Source organism: Balaenoptera borealis (genome assembly GCF_965194805.1).
Source record: "Balaenoptera borealis genome assembly, chromosome: 1".
NCBI classification, from domain to species: Eukaryota; Metazoa; Chordata; class Mammalia; order Artiodactyla; family Balaenopteridae; genus Balaenoptera; species Balaenoptera borealis.
In genome coordinates this window covers 174,857,083-174,872,712 of record NC_138860.1, presented here as the reverse complement: position 1 = coordinate 174,872,712, position 15,630 = coordinate 174,857,083, and the positions used below count along the sequence as shown (strand labels likewise).

The following is a 15,630-nucleotide window of genomic DNA, read 5'->3' as shown; positions in this document are numbered from 1 at the left end:
AACTCCTCAACTTTATTTTACTGGGTTCTATTGGCCTGTTTCTTAACTATTTTCTCTAAGAAATAAACTAGCTTGATCCTGGCTATGGCTAGAGTGACTTTCTATTAATAAAACAGGTAGTTCTTTGATCTTAATCTTGTTGTCTATCACTTGACATAACACATTCCAATTTGTTTGATATTTACCTAGGTAAAAAATATTACCAGTTCTTTTTTACATTTTTTAAATGGCTACGTGCTCTATAGCAATATGTAGTACCTACCTTATTCTCAGCTTCCCACGAAGATATAAAAGTCAAGTATAAATATCTTCAATCATCTGACTTTAAAAGTGTCTATTCTACATTTTCACCTAATTGCCTTTTGAACTTCCTTCATACATTTATGAAACTCAAAACTCTTATACTTAACTATTGGCCTTTCTCAGTCTTGTCCAGACATAGACCAAATGTCCACCATATGCTGAGGTAAAGTGCCGTGAATTTAAGGGGATATGCCGAAGAAGAAGCATAAGACACAGACTTTACCTTCAAAGAACATATAGTACAGTTGGGGAGCAAGAATGATGCATTAATTTTAACAAGAATATGAAGAAAGAAGTTCATGATTTAGTAGACTATCATTTTAGTATAAACCAGCCCTGAGTTTAAAAATTTACCAGCTTTAAAAATCTAATAGTAATAGAAAGTACCCATATCAAGGACTGAATACAACTAATACATTTTATGAAACCATTTAAAAACTACAAGGTATTCAGTTATCAGATACTTTAAAATAACTTATATATATTCAAAAGTAAAAGAACAAGGTGAAAATTGCAGCAAAGAACTGGACATTGTAAAAAAGAATCAAATGGAAGTTCTAGAATTTAAAAATGTAATATCTGAAATTATGAACTCAATAGATGAATTTAACAGAGTAGACAATGATGAGAAAGTATTAGTGAACATGAAGATACGGCAGAAGGAAATAGCTAATGGAAGCACAGAGAGATAAAAAGACAAAACCAACAAAAAAACAAACCACAGAAAAGAGTGTAAGACATGTGGGGCACAATAAAAAAAGTTTGACATGTGTATAACTGGAATCCCAGAATAAGAGGAAAAAATGGAGTTGAAGCTATGGTTAGATAATTGCCAAGAATTTTCCAAACTGATGAGAGATAACAAGCCATGGAGTCAAGCATTACAAAACCCAAGCAGGACAAATAAAACTATACCTGTATACATCATAGTCAAATTGCTGAATACCAGAGATAGAATCTTAAAAGTGACAGAGAGAAAGCTCTTCAAGGTAAAAGCAATAAGACTGAGCACTGATTCTTAACAGAAACAGTGGAATCCAGAAGACAGTGTTATGATATCTTCAAAGAGTTAAAAGAAAATGAATTAGAATTCTGTAAGCCGTGACATACCCTCCAAAAGTGAAAGTAAACACATCCAAATATTTTATTTTTGCCTCAGGATGTGACATTTATGTTTACAGCCCTGGATCCATATACTTGCTGACCAGTCAGCTTTTTCTTACTGCCTCTTCTGTGAGCCTCTAAAATTCACAGTTCAATTTATAATTTCAGGTAGTCATAACAAGTCAAATTCCAAGATGTCAGATCTCCTTTCTTTGATTTTGAGAAAAGGCAAAGTCTCTTTATTTCAGTATCTATAAGATAGGATAATATCTACCCATCCTATGTCCCATGGCTGCTCTGAGAATCAGTTCTCTTAACATATGTTCACCAAGTTTTTCAACTGAAAAATACTATAAGAATGTAATGATTAATATATTAGTTTTTTATTTATGAATTTTAAATGGTAAAAGCAAAGTAGACATTTTCAAATAAACAAAAACTGAACATTCATCTCAGCAGACTCACACTAAACAAAATACTAAAAGTAGTTTTTCGGGCAGAAGGAAAATGATTTCAGATGAACACCCAGAGATGCAGGAAGGAAGGGAAAGCAAAGAGTAGTATAAATATATTATAAAATATAAATGAATACTGTCTGTATAGAACAGTAGTGTCTTCTGGGATTTAAAATATATGTCAAGGGACTTCCCTGGTTGTGCAGTGGTTAAGAATCTACCTGCCAGTGCAGGGGGCATGGGTTCAATCCCTGGTCTGGGAAGATATCACATGCTGCAGAGCAACTAAGCCCATGCACCACAACTACTGAGCCTGCACTCTAGAGCCCACAAGCCACAAGTACTGAGCCCATGTAGGGCCCGCGTGCTGCAACTACTGAAGCCCGCGTGCCTAGAGAAAGTCCATGCACAGCAATGAAGACCCAACGCAGTCCAAAAAAAAAAAAGTCAAATTAATACACAAAATAATAGTAGTATGTGAGACAGGAGGGAAATTAAATACAGTTAGAGTGTTCTAAGGTCCTTGCATTATCCTGGAAGTGGTAAAAGTTATAATTAAGCTTTAGTTAAGTCAAGGAAACAAAGTCTAGCAAAAGAATGTGTGATACTATGATCCAGCAATCCCACTACTGGGCATATACCCAGAGAAAACCACAATTCAAAAAGACACATGCACCCCAATGTTCATTGCAGCACTATTTACAATAGCCAGGTCATGGAAGCAACCTAAATGCCCATCGACAGACGAATGGATACAGAAGATGTGGTACATATATAAAATGGAATATTACTCAGCCATAAAAAGGAACGAAATTGGGTCATTTGAGACATGGATAGATCTAGAGACTGTCATACAGATTGAAGTAAGAAAGAGAAAAACAAATATATATTAATGCATATATGTGGAACCTAGAAAAATGGTACAGATGAACCGGTTTGCAGGGCAGAAATTGAGACACAGATGTAGAGAACAAACGTATGGACACCAAGGGGGGAAAGCCACGGGGGCTGGGGATGGTGGTGTGATGAATTGGGCGATTGGGATTGACATGTATGCACTGATGTGTATAAAATTGATGACTAATAAGAACCTGCTGTATAAAAAAATAAATAAAATTCAAAAATTATAAAAAAAAAGAATGCGTGATACACAGGTAGAGGGGGAAATGAATAATAATTTAAAAAAAACTTAATCCAAAAGAAGGCAAGAAAGAAGAAGAGAACACAGAGCAGGAGGGCAAATAGAAAACAAACGTATGATGGCAGTTCTAAACCAGTTTGTAGTCATTACGTTAAATGTAAATGATTCAAATACTCCAAGTAGAACACAGAGTTTGCTAACTGCATTAAAAATGTGTTGCTTATGTACAAGAAGGAATTCTCTCTTTCTCCCTCCCTCCCTCCTACATTTGAAATAGACACCAATAGATAAATAGACAGACCTATAGGCTGACTGACCCAGGAAAGTTGAATGTAAAATGGTGTAAATACTAACCAAAAGAAAGTTGGCAAAACTATGCTGACATTGCACACAGTAGACTTTGAGGAAAGAAGTATTGCAAGAGATAATGAAACATGTTTCAGACTGATTTAAAAAGATTAACCTACCAGGAAAATAAAATAATTCTAAATTTGTGTAACCAAATAACTACCCTCAAAATATATAAACCAGATTGACAGAGCTAAAAGAGAAATAAACTAATCCACAATCTCGGTGGGAGATTTTAGCTTACTCCCTTAGTAACTGTTAGAATCTGCCAAAAAGAAAAATTCAGTGAGAATACAGAAGAATTGAATAATACAATGAACAAATTTAATCTCATTGATATATAAATTTAATCTCACTGTGCCCCACAACTGCAGAATATACCCTTGTTTTTCAAATGCACATGGAACACAAAATTGACTGTAAAGCTGAGCCATAAAGCAAATCTGAAAAATTTTCTAAAAAATGGAAATTGAAATCGTATAGAATATTTTCCCTGACCACAAAGAAAAGCTAGATATCAGTAACAAAAGTACAGCTAGAAAATTTCTACATGTTTGAAAATTAAGCAGTGCATTTCTCAATAACCCATGGGTTGAAGAATAACATGATGAAAATATAGCATGTCTAAATTTATATGCTACCACCACTAAAGCTGTGTTCAGAGGAAAATTTATAGCTCTAAATGCATATATTAGAAAAAAGAAGGGACTTCCCTGGCGGTCCAGTGGTTAAGACTCTGTGCTCCCAATGCAGGGGGCCTGGGTTCAATTCCTGGTCAGGGAACTAGATCCCGCATGCCGCAGCTAAAGGATTCTGTGTGCCGCAACTAAAGATCCTGCATGCTGCAACTAAGACCTGGTGCAGCCAAATAATGAATGAATGACAAAAAAGAAGAGCTAAAAATTGGTAACCTTAAAGTATCCACCTCAGGAGTTTAGTTAGATCAGCAAATCAAGAAGGTAGAAGGAATGAGATACTAAAAGAGTAGAATTTTATGAAATAGAAAACAAATGTGACAGGATTTGGAAAGCTAAAAGTTAGTTCTTTGAAAAGTCTAATAAGAAAATTGATAAAATCCTTGACAAGAAAAATTAAGAAAAGTGAGAGAAGGCAGCAATAACCAATATTAGGAATAAAGGGATTACTACAGATCTTGCATTTAAATGATTTTTGGATATTATGACAATGTTTATAAATTTTTAAAAAAAATTATTTAATTTATTTTTATATTTGGCTGCGTTGGGTCTTTGTTGCTGCGCGTGGGCTTTCTTTAGTTGCAGTGAGCGGGGGTCAGTCTTCATTGGAGTGTGCGGACTTCTCATTGCGGTGGCTTCTCTTGTTGCAGAGCACGGGCTCTAGGCATGCGGGCTTCAGTAGTTGTGGCATGCGGGCTCAGTAGTTGCGGCTTGTGGGCTCTAGAACACAGGTTCAGTAGTTGTGGCGCACAGGCTTAGTTGCTCCGCAGCATGTGGGATCTTCCCGGACCAGGGATCGAACCCATGTCCCCTGCATTGGCAGGCGGATTCTTAACCCCTGTGCCACCAGGGAAGCCCTATGCTTATAAATTTGAAAACACTATTGCATAAATTTACAGAAAGTACAGTGTAAGAAAATTGTTGCGAGAACGGATTCAAGATGTGAATCATCTTATATCTATAATTAAAAACCATTTCACAAAGATGGCTTCACTGATGGACTCTTCTAAGCATTTGGGAAAGATGTAACATCAGTCTTGCATATACTCTTCCGGGAAACAGAAAAGAGGAAATACTTTCCAACTTGCTTTTTGAGGTCAAACCACACAAAAACATCAAAAGAAAGTAACTTTCAGGCCAGTCTCTCTCAAACATAGATGTAAAAGCCTAAAACAAAATATGCCAATCCAGCAATATGAAAAAAGATAATGCACATAACCAAGTTGAGTTTAATTCAGGAATGGAAGATTGTTTGGACATTCAAAAATCTATTTGAATTATTACAATAATAGAATAAAAGAAAAGTTATGTGATCATTTCAATTGATGCAGAAAAAGTACTTGATAAAATTTAATACTTATGATTAAGATGTTTATTTTTTAAAAATTTGCAAAAAAGATATAGCAAGGAATTTCCTTAATCTGACAGAAAATCTGCAGAAAAGTTACAGCAAGCATCATAATAGGGGAGTAGTGAAAGATTTCCTCTTGAAATTGAGAATTGAAGAAGGATGCTTACTGTCACCACTTCTATTTAGCATTGTACTGGAGGTCTTGGCCAGTATAATAGGCAAGAAAAAGTAATGAAAGGTATGAGACTTATAAAAGAAGGGATAAATTTGTCATATTCTTAATATAATTGTACATGTAGAAAATCTAAAATAATCTACTGATAAACCATAAGAATAAAAAAAAGTGAATTAGCAGGGTGGTTGCATATGAGGCTATTATAAAAATCAATTGTATTTGTGCATGTTAGCAAGAAACAATAGAAAATGTGATAAAAATATTTATACAATAAAAAATGTCAAATATTTAGGAATAAATTTAACAAAAATGGGCAAGGCCTCTACATAGAAAACAGAAGAAATTGAAATTTCTTTCAATTTCATAAAATAAAAAAATTTTAAAAGAAATGATATTCATAGATTGGGAGACTCAAAATTATAAAGATGCCAGTTTGCAAGTTGGGGTTGTGTTGAATCTATAGATTATTCAAAAGTCCAACAGCACGTGTGTGTGTGTGTGTGTGTGTGTGTAAATTAACATGCTAATTGTACAGTTTATTAGGGAAGTGTAAGGAGCCAAGAATAGCCAAGATGATCTTGAAGAAAGATGTGTTTGAAAACTTCCACTACCTGATATCAAGACTTGTTATAAAGGTACAATAGTTAAAACAGTGTAGTATTAACAGAAGGGTAGGCAAATAGAACAGTGGAACAGAATATAGAGTCAAGAAAATATCCCTATCTCACACCATACACAATCAATTCTAAGTGGATTGTAGATATAAATATGAATGGTAAATAATATATCTTCTAGAAGATAATGGAGAATAGCTTCATAATTTGGGAGCAGGTAAGGTTTCTTAAGCTGAACACAAAGTACTGATCATAAAAGAAAAAAATAAATTGGACTACATTAGGTTTAGTAACTTAAGTTCATCAAAAGTCACCATTAAGCAAGTGAAAAGGGAGAAGGTATGCATAATACATATAACCACAAAGGATTTGCATCTGCATATATAAAGACTGCAAGTCAGTACAACAGACAGTCCAAGAGAAAAATGAGCAAACAGCACTTTACAAAAAGAGGATATCCAAAGAGTCCATAAATATGAAAACACATGAAACTGAATTCGTCATACCCAAGAGTGGTTAGAATTAAAGAGACCGACAATACCAAATGTTGTTGAAGACGTGAAGTAACTGGAACATCCATACACTGCTGCTTGCTGTGCCGAACTTGGAAAACTGATCACAGTTTCTACTAAACCTGAACACACACATACCCTATAACCTACATCTCCATTTTAAAAAATTGAAAAAAAATTTTTTATTGAGGTATCATTGACATATATTATATTAGTTTCAGATGTACTACATGGTTTGATATTTGTATACTATGTGAAATGATGACCACAATAAATCTAGTTAGCATCAATCACCACATGTAGATACAAATTCTTTTCCTTGTGATGAGATTTACAACTCTTAGCAACTTTCAAATATGCAGTACAGTATTATTAACTGTAGTTGCCATGCTATACATTACATCATTTTCACTCCATCCATTTTGCCCACCCCCTGCCTGTGGCAACCACAAATCTGTTCTCTATATCTATGAGCTTGTTTGTTTGTCTGTCTTTTAAGAGTCTACATATAAGTGAGATCATATGGTATTTGTCTTTCTCTGTTTGACTTACTTTACTTAGCATAATGCCCTCAAGTTTCATCTGTGTTGTTGCATATGGTAAGATTTCATTCTTTTTTGTAGCTTAATAATATTCCATTGTATGCATGTGATGTATGTGTGTGTGTGTGTGTGTGTGTGTATATACACCACATTTTCTTTATCCATTCATTTGTCAGTGGGCACTTAGGTTGTTTCCATATTGGATAAATACCCAGAATTGATATTGCTGGATTACATGGTAGTTCTGTTTTTAATTTTTTGAGGAACCTCCATACTGTTCTCCACAGTGGCTGCACCAATTTACACTCCCATCAACAGTGCCTGAGGGTTCCCTTTTCTCCACATCCTCGCCGACACTTGTTATTTCTTGTCTTTTTGATTATGACCATTCTAACAGGTATGAGATATCTCATCCACAATTCCATTTTTGATCGGAATATGAATAGATGCACACCAAGAGATTTGCACAAGAATGTTTGTTACACCGTTAGTCATAATCCCCAACTGTAAACAACACAAATGTCATTAACAGTAGAATGGATATATATTTATTCTATAATCATATAATGAAATGCCGAATAATGACAAAAATGTATTATCTGCCTCACACAACACCATCAGTGATGTTCCTTAGGGTTCTGTCCTAGGCCCTCTGCTTCTCCTTCATTTCCATGGCTTCAGCGTTCATTTGTGCTTTCAGGACTTACAAATATATTGCCCCAGCCTAGTCTGTTCCAGACTAGAACTCAACTGTCTGTGGACATCGCTGCTCAGATGTCTTACAGACATCTCAAAGTCAGCATATACTGAACTCATCTCCACATTTCCTGAATCTGCTTCTCCTCTAGGAAGGTACATGTCTCAGCAATGGTACCAGCATTCACCCTGGGAATCTTTTGTTGATCAGCTTCTCTATACTACTTTCATTCCCCAAAATATAAACTGGGTGTAGGAACCTTTTATGTTTTATTCAGTAGTGAATTTAACGATGCTTGGAACAAAACTTGGCGTGTAGTAGGGCCTCCATTTGTATTTTGTTGAATACTTCTATCCTCCTTTTTCCATATTCAGTTTGGTTTCCAAGCTCGGTAGGTTTTTATCTCCTAAGTACTTCTAAAATCCTTGTAATGCCTACAGCTCCTACCTAGCTAAGACTACCATCTATTGTCTGGACTACTTTGAAGGGATCAAGGGATGAGTCAGTGGGAACAGTTTGGAAGAAGAGGTATAGGGTTAGGACATTTATGTTGCTGGTGAAATATCTAATATACAGCATGTAAAACTTTGCCTTTTTCTGTGATGGATCCAACTTTATTCAAACATAACTAATATGGAGTGTCACCTCATGATTTTAACTTTCTTTTATGGCCAAGTACTGTACTCATCAGTGTGAACTCATCTATTCTGGGAGTGGGAGGTGAAGGTGAGTTGAGAGGATAAAAGACAAAAAGGGATAAGGGAGGATCTGACTTTTGTTATTTCATATTCCTTTCTAATGATGTTCCCATCCCCTCTTTGCTAAGGGTCACTAACCTTGACTTTCTAGATATACAGGGTGGCTGCATCCCGCTTCTCTCTGAATTATAACATATAGTATCTTCATCTATTTTGCTAATGAGGCCTCCAATTCAGATTGTAAATTGAACTTTCTAATCTGACCTCTTTTTCATGTTATTATAAGATAGTGCTATTTTTGGCTTCTTATGTATATTAAGGCAGTGCAAAAACTTCAGGCTTCTCTGCTTGGAGTGCTTGGATTGGAGTTTCTTAACACAGTTCATGGATATAAATCCAAATATTTTTACGGGAACGGGACTTAAAATTGAGGGCAAGAATCTGTCTTGGCAAGATTTTCTTTCCTAGATTTGAAATAATAGGTTTGCATTTTCTCACCCATTTTTTTCCCCAGTTTAAATATCAACTGTGTTGGGCCATGATGTGTTTGTATATGGGGCATTTAGTTATTAACAAATTTTTATAGATACCACTATCTGAAGTTATCATGCTTGTTTTTATATTTATCTATAATTTTATCTATAAATTTGTTTTTCTTATCTCTCTCCCCCAAGTAAATAAGCTCCATGAGAGCAGGAACCTTGTCTGTTTTGTTCTCCAGTGTCAGAGAAACATTTGACAAATAGTTATTGACTGAAGGAGTAATGCTTCTACTTGGGGCTTGGGTGGTTTTCCTTAGAGTATTTCCATCTTTCTTTCAGCCTTGGAGAGGGGTCTCTTGAAAACACTGCAGAAACTGGATGAATATCTGAATTCTCCCCTCCCTGATGAAATTGATGAGAATAGTATGGAGGACATTAAGTTTTCCACACGTAAATTTCTGGATGGCAATGAAATGACACTAGCTGATTGCAACCTGCTGCCCAAACTGCACATTGTCAAGGTAGGCCTGCAGGATGTGGGGCACTATTACACCTAGTATCTGTTTACTAAGACAGCACTTCCTCTGTGTAAAACTTTGCTGATCTTCTGACACACACTATTTAGCACCCCCCAAATAGTGTAACTTAATGTTGTTCAGGCAATAGTTGAAACACCCTAGGGTTGATTAAATGGAAAATTATGTCTTAAAATCAAGGCATGTGAGAAATAGGATTTTTTTTTTCTGTGACTGCATAAAAATTCAAAGATGTAACAGATAACTTTGAAGTGGTGGCTACACTGACTTATAGCATCAAACTTTGTTCTCGGATCACCTGGCTTTTTCTTTTCAAGGCAGAAAATATTTATTGAGCATTTATTGTGTGAAACACTATGCTATATAGGATGGTTGTGCAGTAAAGATCAAGATGAAGAAAAACAGAGATCTAAACTAGTGTGTGTGTGTTTAAAGTATTTATCCAGTGATTATACTTGGCTGTTTCTCTGGATGGCCAAGGCAGGCATTTGCAATGACCATCACACTTCTGGATCTCTGGTGTAGTGTACAGTCCTTATCATTATTTAAAAGTCTAGTTAGAATGAAGGTGACAGACTTTAGGTAGAAGCAGTTTTCAGAGATTCACAGAATTTGCCCTGAAATCAGATATATGTCTGGTTTATAAGACATGGCATAGAAATGTTAACTTTTGATCTCTTTGTATTTCAGGTGGTGGCCAAAAAATATCGCAACTTTGATATTCCAAAAGGAATGACCGGCATCTGGAGATACTTAACTAACGCATATAGTAGGGATGAGTTCACCAATACCTGCCCCAGTGATAAGGAGGTTGAAATAGCATATAGTGATGTAGCCAAAAGACTTACCAAATAAAGTAGCACTTACGAGAGAGATGTCTTCACATCTTCCCCTGACTAAGAACATGCTTTTCCTAACAGACTGCTCCTCTTCCTATAAAGTAGAAACTTTATTTTGCACAAACATGCAGTTATTCCAGATTAGGATAAAGGATAGACAAGGTATAGTAGCTATCTTTAAATATATACTCCTAAGCAGTATTATTTTAAAATTCTTTTACCCTGCCTACCTCCCCTACCCTGTATCCTCCTCTCTAATTTGGAGACACTCCATAAAAACTTTTCACTTTAAAGGCAGTTTGCCATCTCTCTAGAGCCCTCACCACTGTCTCCATTCACTGTGTATAGATGGCAGAACTTTTGAGGTGCACTGTTTAACTGTTAAAATAGTAATCACAACCTCATCAGGCCCAAACTGGTGCATAATGCACGGTACAAGGAATATTTATGTATTTTTGGAATTTTATAATATTTAGTAAGAGTATATGAAAGGATTGCTACTGTATCAAAATATTCTGTTTCAATTTAGTCTATCCTGGATATGTACTAAAGGATGTTACCACCAGAGGAGAGAGCCTTCTACAGAAAGTCACTACAGATTTTGCTATTTTACTTTGTATGTGGATTTTTACTTTTTCCTAAACGCATTTATCCTTCATATCAATTATAATATCTGACACTATGTAGAAGCTAAAAGTCTAGAGGGAGGAACAATACTTGCAAGATCTTCTTCAAGCCTTTTATGCATATGAGAGAAACCAATGGGCACCTGATACTCTCTGTCTAAATATGTTACTGGTTATATATATTTTGCCCAGTGCCATTCATTTGGAACATTATTACTTTCTTCCTTTATTTTAAAAATGCTCCTTTTTTAGGTAAGCATCGGCCTTGCTGTTTGTAGATCGTTTGAGCAACACTACGTAAACTGATATTTAGTTGATTTAGCTCTAGCAGTACAATGATTAGTAATGTAAAAATTAACCTAAGGAATGTAGTGTGGGTTTGTCAAAATATCAAGTAGAATTTTGTTTCTAAAGCACATTTAATGTGGATAATCTAAAGAATGCATTATCCATCCTATATTAAAAACAAGGTAAAACACATAGATTACCCATTTACTGTTAGACTTTGGGTAGAGGATGGTTCACTTCTTTTGGACTAAATTATAGTTGTCATGGTGACTACATATTGACTGCAGTTTTGCCTAATCTCAATCATTGCACTTCCTTCAATTAAATTTTCCTACAGCCACATTGAGGAATAGCAGTCTTCATGTTTGTTTGTTTCTTAAATTGAAGTCCTAAACCAGGAATTATTTGTGTTGTAACAAGGGAGGATGAACTTGGTGAAAATAAAACAAAAGTTTGCTATGTATTTATTCATTAAAAAAAAAAAAAGACTTTCTATGTAATACTCCAAAGACTGTGATTGTGACTATAATAATGTTTTGGTAATTTTTATACCTAACTTGTTTAAGAAATGCTATTTCTCATAGGCTGCTTTTGGAAATTTTAAGTATATTGCTTTAAAATGGCAGTGTTTTCTTCCTATGATATGCTAACATTTAGTAAGCACTGGCTTTATGGAAGCAGCTTGATTTTTTAATAAGCATTCTGCATTTTTTAAACTTATCAGTGATTAGCTTGGTATAGAAAGATAAGAAAAACTCCATATTGTATCCATTTGGCTCAGGGAGATTTCTTTGCTTTACCTTTCTTAGAATTCCTTATTGCTGATCAAAAGTTTGGGTACCCACCTTTTTGTAATAAAATGTTGGATGATGATTTATCTTGTTCCAGGAAGAAGCATTATCAGGTTATATATTGAGAAATTCTATAGCAGTAGCTTCCGTGGGTGAATATGTCACCTCTGCACCAATACACAGACAGCCATCTTCACTTTTCACTTACTTTTACAATAGTGGTAACTTGGCATCAGGTGATATTGAATCTTGCCTCATAGCTTAAAGCATGGAAAAGATTCAAGAGAAGTGGGGGTGTCTATTTCAAGTGAACAGTGGACTAAGTGGTGCAGAGTAGAAGGCTAATGAGCAAAGAGCTACAGTCCTCCAAACGGATGAAAAAACACATTCTGAAACTCAGTTGTGAAGTGTTTTCCACTTTGGATATTTATTCTCTTCTTCTTCTTCTTCTCCTTTTTAAAAATTTATCCCATGATTGTACTTGGCTGTCTCTCTGGATGTCCAAGGAAGGCAGGGTCTGTCTGTTATAATTTTGATGAAGGCAGAATTATTTTTCTGTTGAAAGACAGATCTTATTACTTTATCAGGGAAGTTAGATGAGGTTGAGATTGGCAGATGGACAAAAGCTAGTAAGAAAGATGATCCTAGAATATGCTTTTTACCCCATCTTACATTTGTGGAAAGATCATAGCTTCATGTCTTGGGAGATTTGGGACATGAAAGTTTTCATGGCAGTTCATGTAGTATATGGGTTGACACAGTAGAAATCATCTGTTATTATTTCTACCACTACTGAATCATTTCCCCCTTCATTTAAACCCCTTTTGTTCCATTTAAACAAGGAGATTAGAGTCTGAATGGAAGAGCTTACTAATTTCCAAGGGATTCTGAGAAATTTTTGTGTTCAACATTTGGAAAGCTGTCTACTATTTCAGCTGATGTAACTTCCCTTTTTAAAAAATGTAGGTGCAGATTTTCTATACAGTTCTGTTATTTTCTTTTACTAGGATTGTTGACTTTAGTGATAAAATTCATGTAAGATTTTATTTCTTGGTAACTTTGGTTTATACAAGTACCTTTATTATTTTTTTTTTTTAATACAACTATCTTTAAACCCTTGAGCAATCTGTATACAATGAAGAGGTTTCTGACATTTATTCTTACACTCAGTTGATTGACTTTAGAATTTAGGCATATTTACTTCTGTTGTTTTGAATCTCTTCAGAGTTGCATGTAGATAGCTTTTATTTCTGTGCATTTAAAATATCCATTTAGAAAATATCTACATGGTAAAAACGAGAAGAAATAGAAATGTATTTTTTCATGAACATTTTGATACACAATTTCATCAAGTTTATTGATTAACCAATTTCGTACACTGGTTATAATCAGTATTTGATTCAAAGAGAGGGAAGCATTCATTATTGTTATACTATATGGTCTTTTTTATTCCATCCCTTACAAATTACTAAGGCTGAGGCTGTCAAAATTATATTTTTATCATGGAAAAAAAATTCAACTCACCCAAATCATAATGTTGAATGGAATTGGAGTATTTTCTTTAAATTAGTTGAAAAGGAAAATGAAAGCTTATTATAGAATGCTTATATTTTCTTTTCTCTCTCTGGAACCAGTATATTGCTGGCAGCTATTGTATTAAAAAATAAAGTATATTTTCACTATCATAAAAGGTTCTTTTTTACCCCCTCATGAAAATAAATAACAATTTGGGGAAAAAGTGTTTTACTTGAGACTACTTTTTTTCATGACTGGCGATTCAGCACATTTAGTAGATTAAAGGAGAAAACCCATATGATCATCTCAATAGGTGCATAAAATAATTTATAAAAACTTTCATGCTATCCATTCTTAGTGAAATAGGACCAGAGATTAACTTTTTTTAACCCAGTAAAGACATCTGCCAAGAACCTACAGCAAATTTCATATATAAATATGAAACAGAAACCCTCTCATTAAAGTCAGAAATAAAACAGAATTGCCTTCTATCACAGCTATTATTCAGCTATTTTCCATAGCTGCTTTATTAGAGGAATCCTACACCAATGCAGTAAAATCAGTAAAAAGAATAAGGAATGGAAAAGAATAGACCAAATGACTTCTTTGCAAATGATGCATATAAAAAAGAAATTCAAAATAACCTACTATTAGAAATAATAAAATTCAGGGACTTCCCTAGTTACACAGTGGTTAAGAATCCGCCTGCCAATGCAGGGGACATGGGTTTGATCCCTGATCTGGGAAGATCCCACATGCCGCAGAGCAGCTAAGCCTCTGCGCCACGACTACTGAGCCTGTGCTCTAGAGCCCACAAGCCACAACTACTGAAGCCCGTGTGCTCTAGGGCCTGTTTGCTGCAACTAATGAAGCCTGTGTGGCTAGAGCCCGTGCTCTGCAACGAGAGAAGCCACTGCAGTGAGAAGCCCGTGCACCACAACGAAGAGTAGCCCTTGCTTTCCACAACTAGAGAAAGCCTGCATGCAGCAACGAAGACCCAGGGCAGCCAAAATAATAATAATAATAATAAAATTCAGATGCTTACTAGATACAAGATTGAGGAACAAAAATCAATATAATTACTATATACTAATATTAACTACATTAAAAATTAGTAACATTGGTTTCTTCTGGAAGAAAACTGGGTGACTGAGAAAAATGGATGGGAAATTGTCAGTGTATACTTTTGAGCTTTTAGAAATTTGTACCATAAATATATTACCTATTCTAAAAAATTAGAAGTGCTTTAAAAGATAATCTCTAAATATTTAGGATCAAATCTAATAAAGAATGTGCAGTTCCTTTATGGAGAAAAGTACAAAATATTATCAAAGGACCTAGTAGAAACCTGCTCAGTGGATAGGTGTACCATGTTCATGGATGGAGAATGTAAAAGTATAAGAATTTCAATTCTGTCTTAAGTAATTTATAAATGCAGTATATTTTCCCAACAAAATCCCAAGAGGATTTTTTGGGAACACAGATAAATGGATTTAAAACATTCATATGGAAGAAGTGTGGCCCCCAAATAGCCAACATATATCTGGAAGGGGGAGGGAAAGAAAGGAAACTTGCCTGACAAGATATAAAGTCTTAAAAGCTTACAGTGATTGCTGGGTAGGATATAGTAAGTCACACAAACACAACACCTCTGCTGCAACTACCAGAAAAAACTGGTTTAAAACACCAAAATACTATTTTTAAACATCGGAAAACTGGAAGCAATAAGGACTAAATGAATTGGATTTCAGAGGAGGAAGCCTTTCTGAGGTGAACTGATGGTCTGGCCATTTTTTCCTTTGGGGGCATTTCCTGATTCTGGGCCTGGAAGTGAGGATTGGGTTTGGCCCATGGAGAGGGCTCTATTGGGTAAAAGAAAATCATAAGGCTCTTGGTGATAGGGCATACTGGAAACTGG

General features: G+C 35.1%; 1 protein-coding gene across 2 annotated transcripts in view; it reads left to right on the top strand.

The window, feature by feature from the left end:
• The window catches only part of CLIC4 (chloride intracellular channel 4), an 89,208-nt gene extending 75,265 nt beyond the window's left edge, over nucleotides 1-13,943 (top strand). For both annotated transcript variants that reach the window (XM_082398480.1, XM_082398481.1), the window contains exons 5-6: nucleotides 9,457-9,638; nucleotides 10,344-13,943. In XM_082398480.1, the coding sequence (XP_082254606.1) occupies nucleotides 9,457-9,638; nucleotides 10,344-10,508 (347 nt within the window). In that variant the 3' untranslated portion in view covers nucleotides 10,509-13,943. The remainder of the gene's footprint in view (nucleotides 1-9,456; nucleotides 9,639-10,343) is intronic.
• Nucleotides 13,944-15,630: the final 1,687 nt, after the last annotated feature.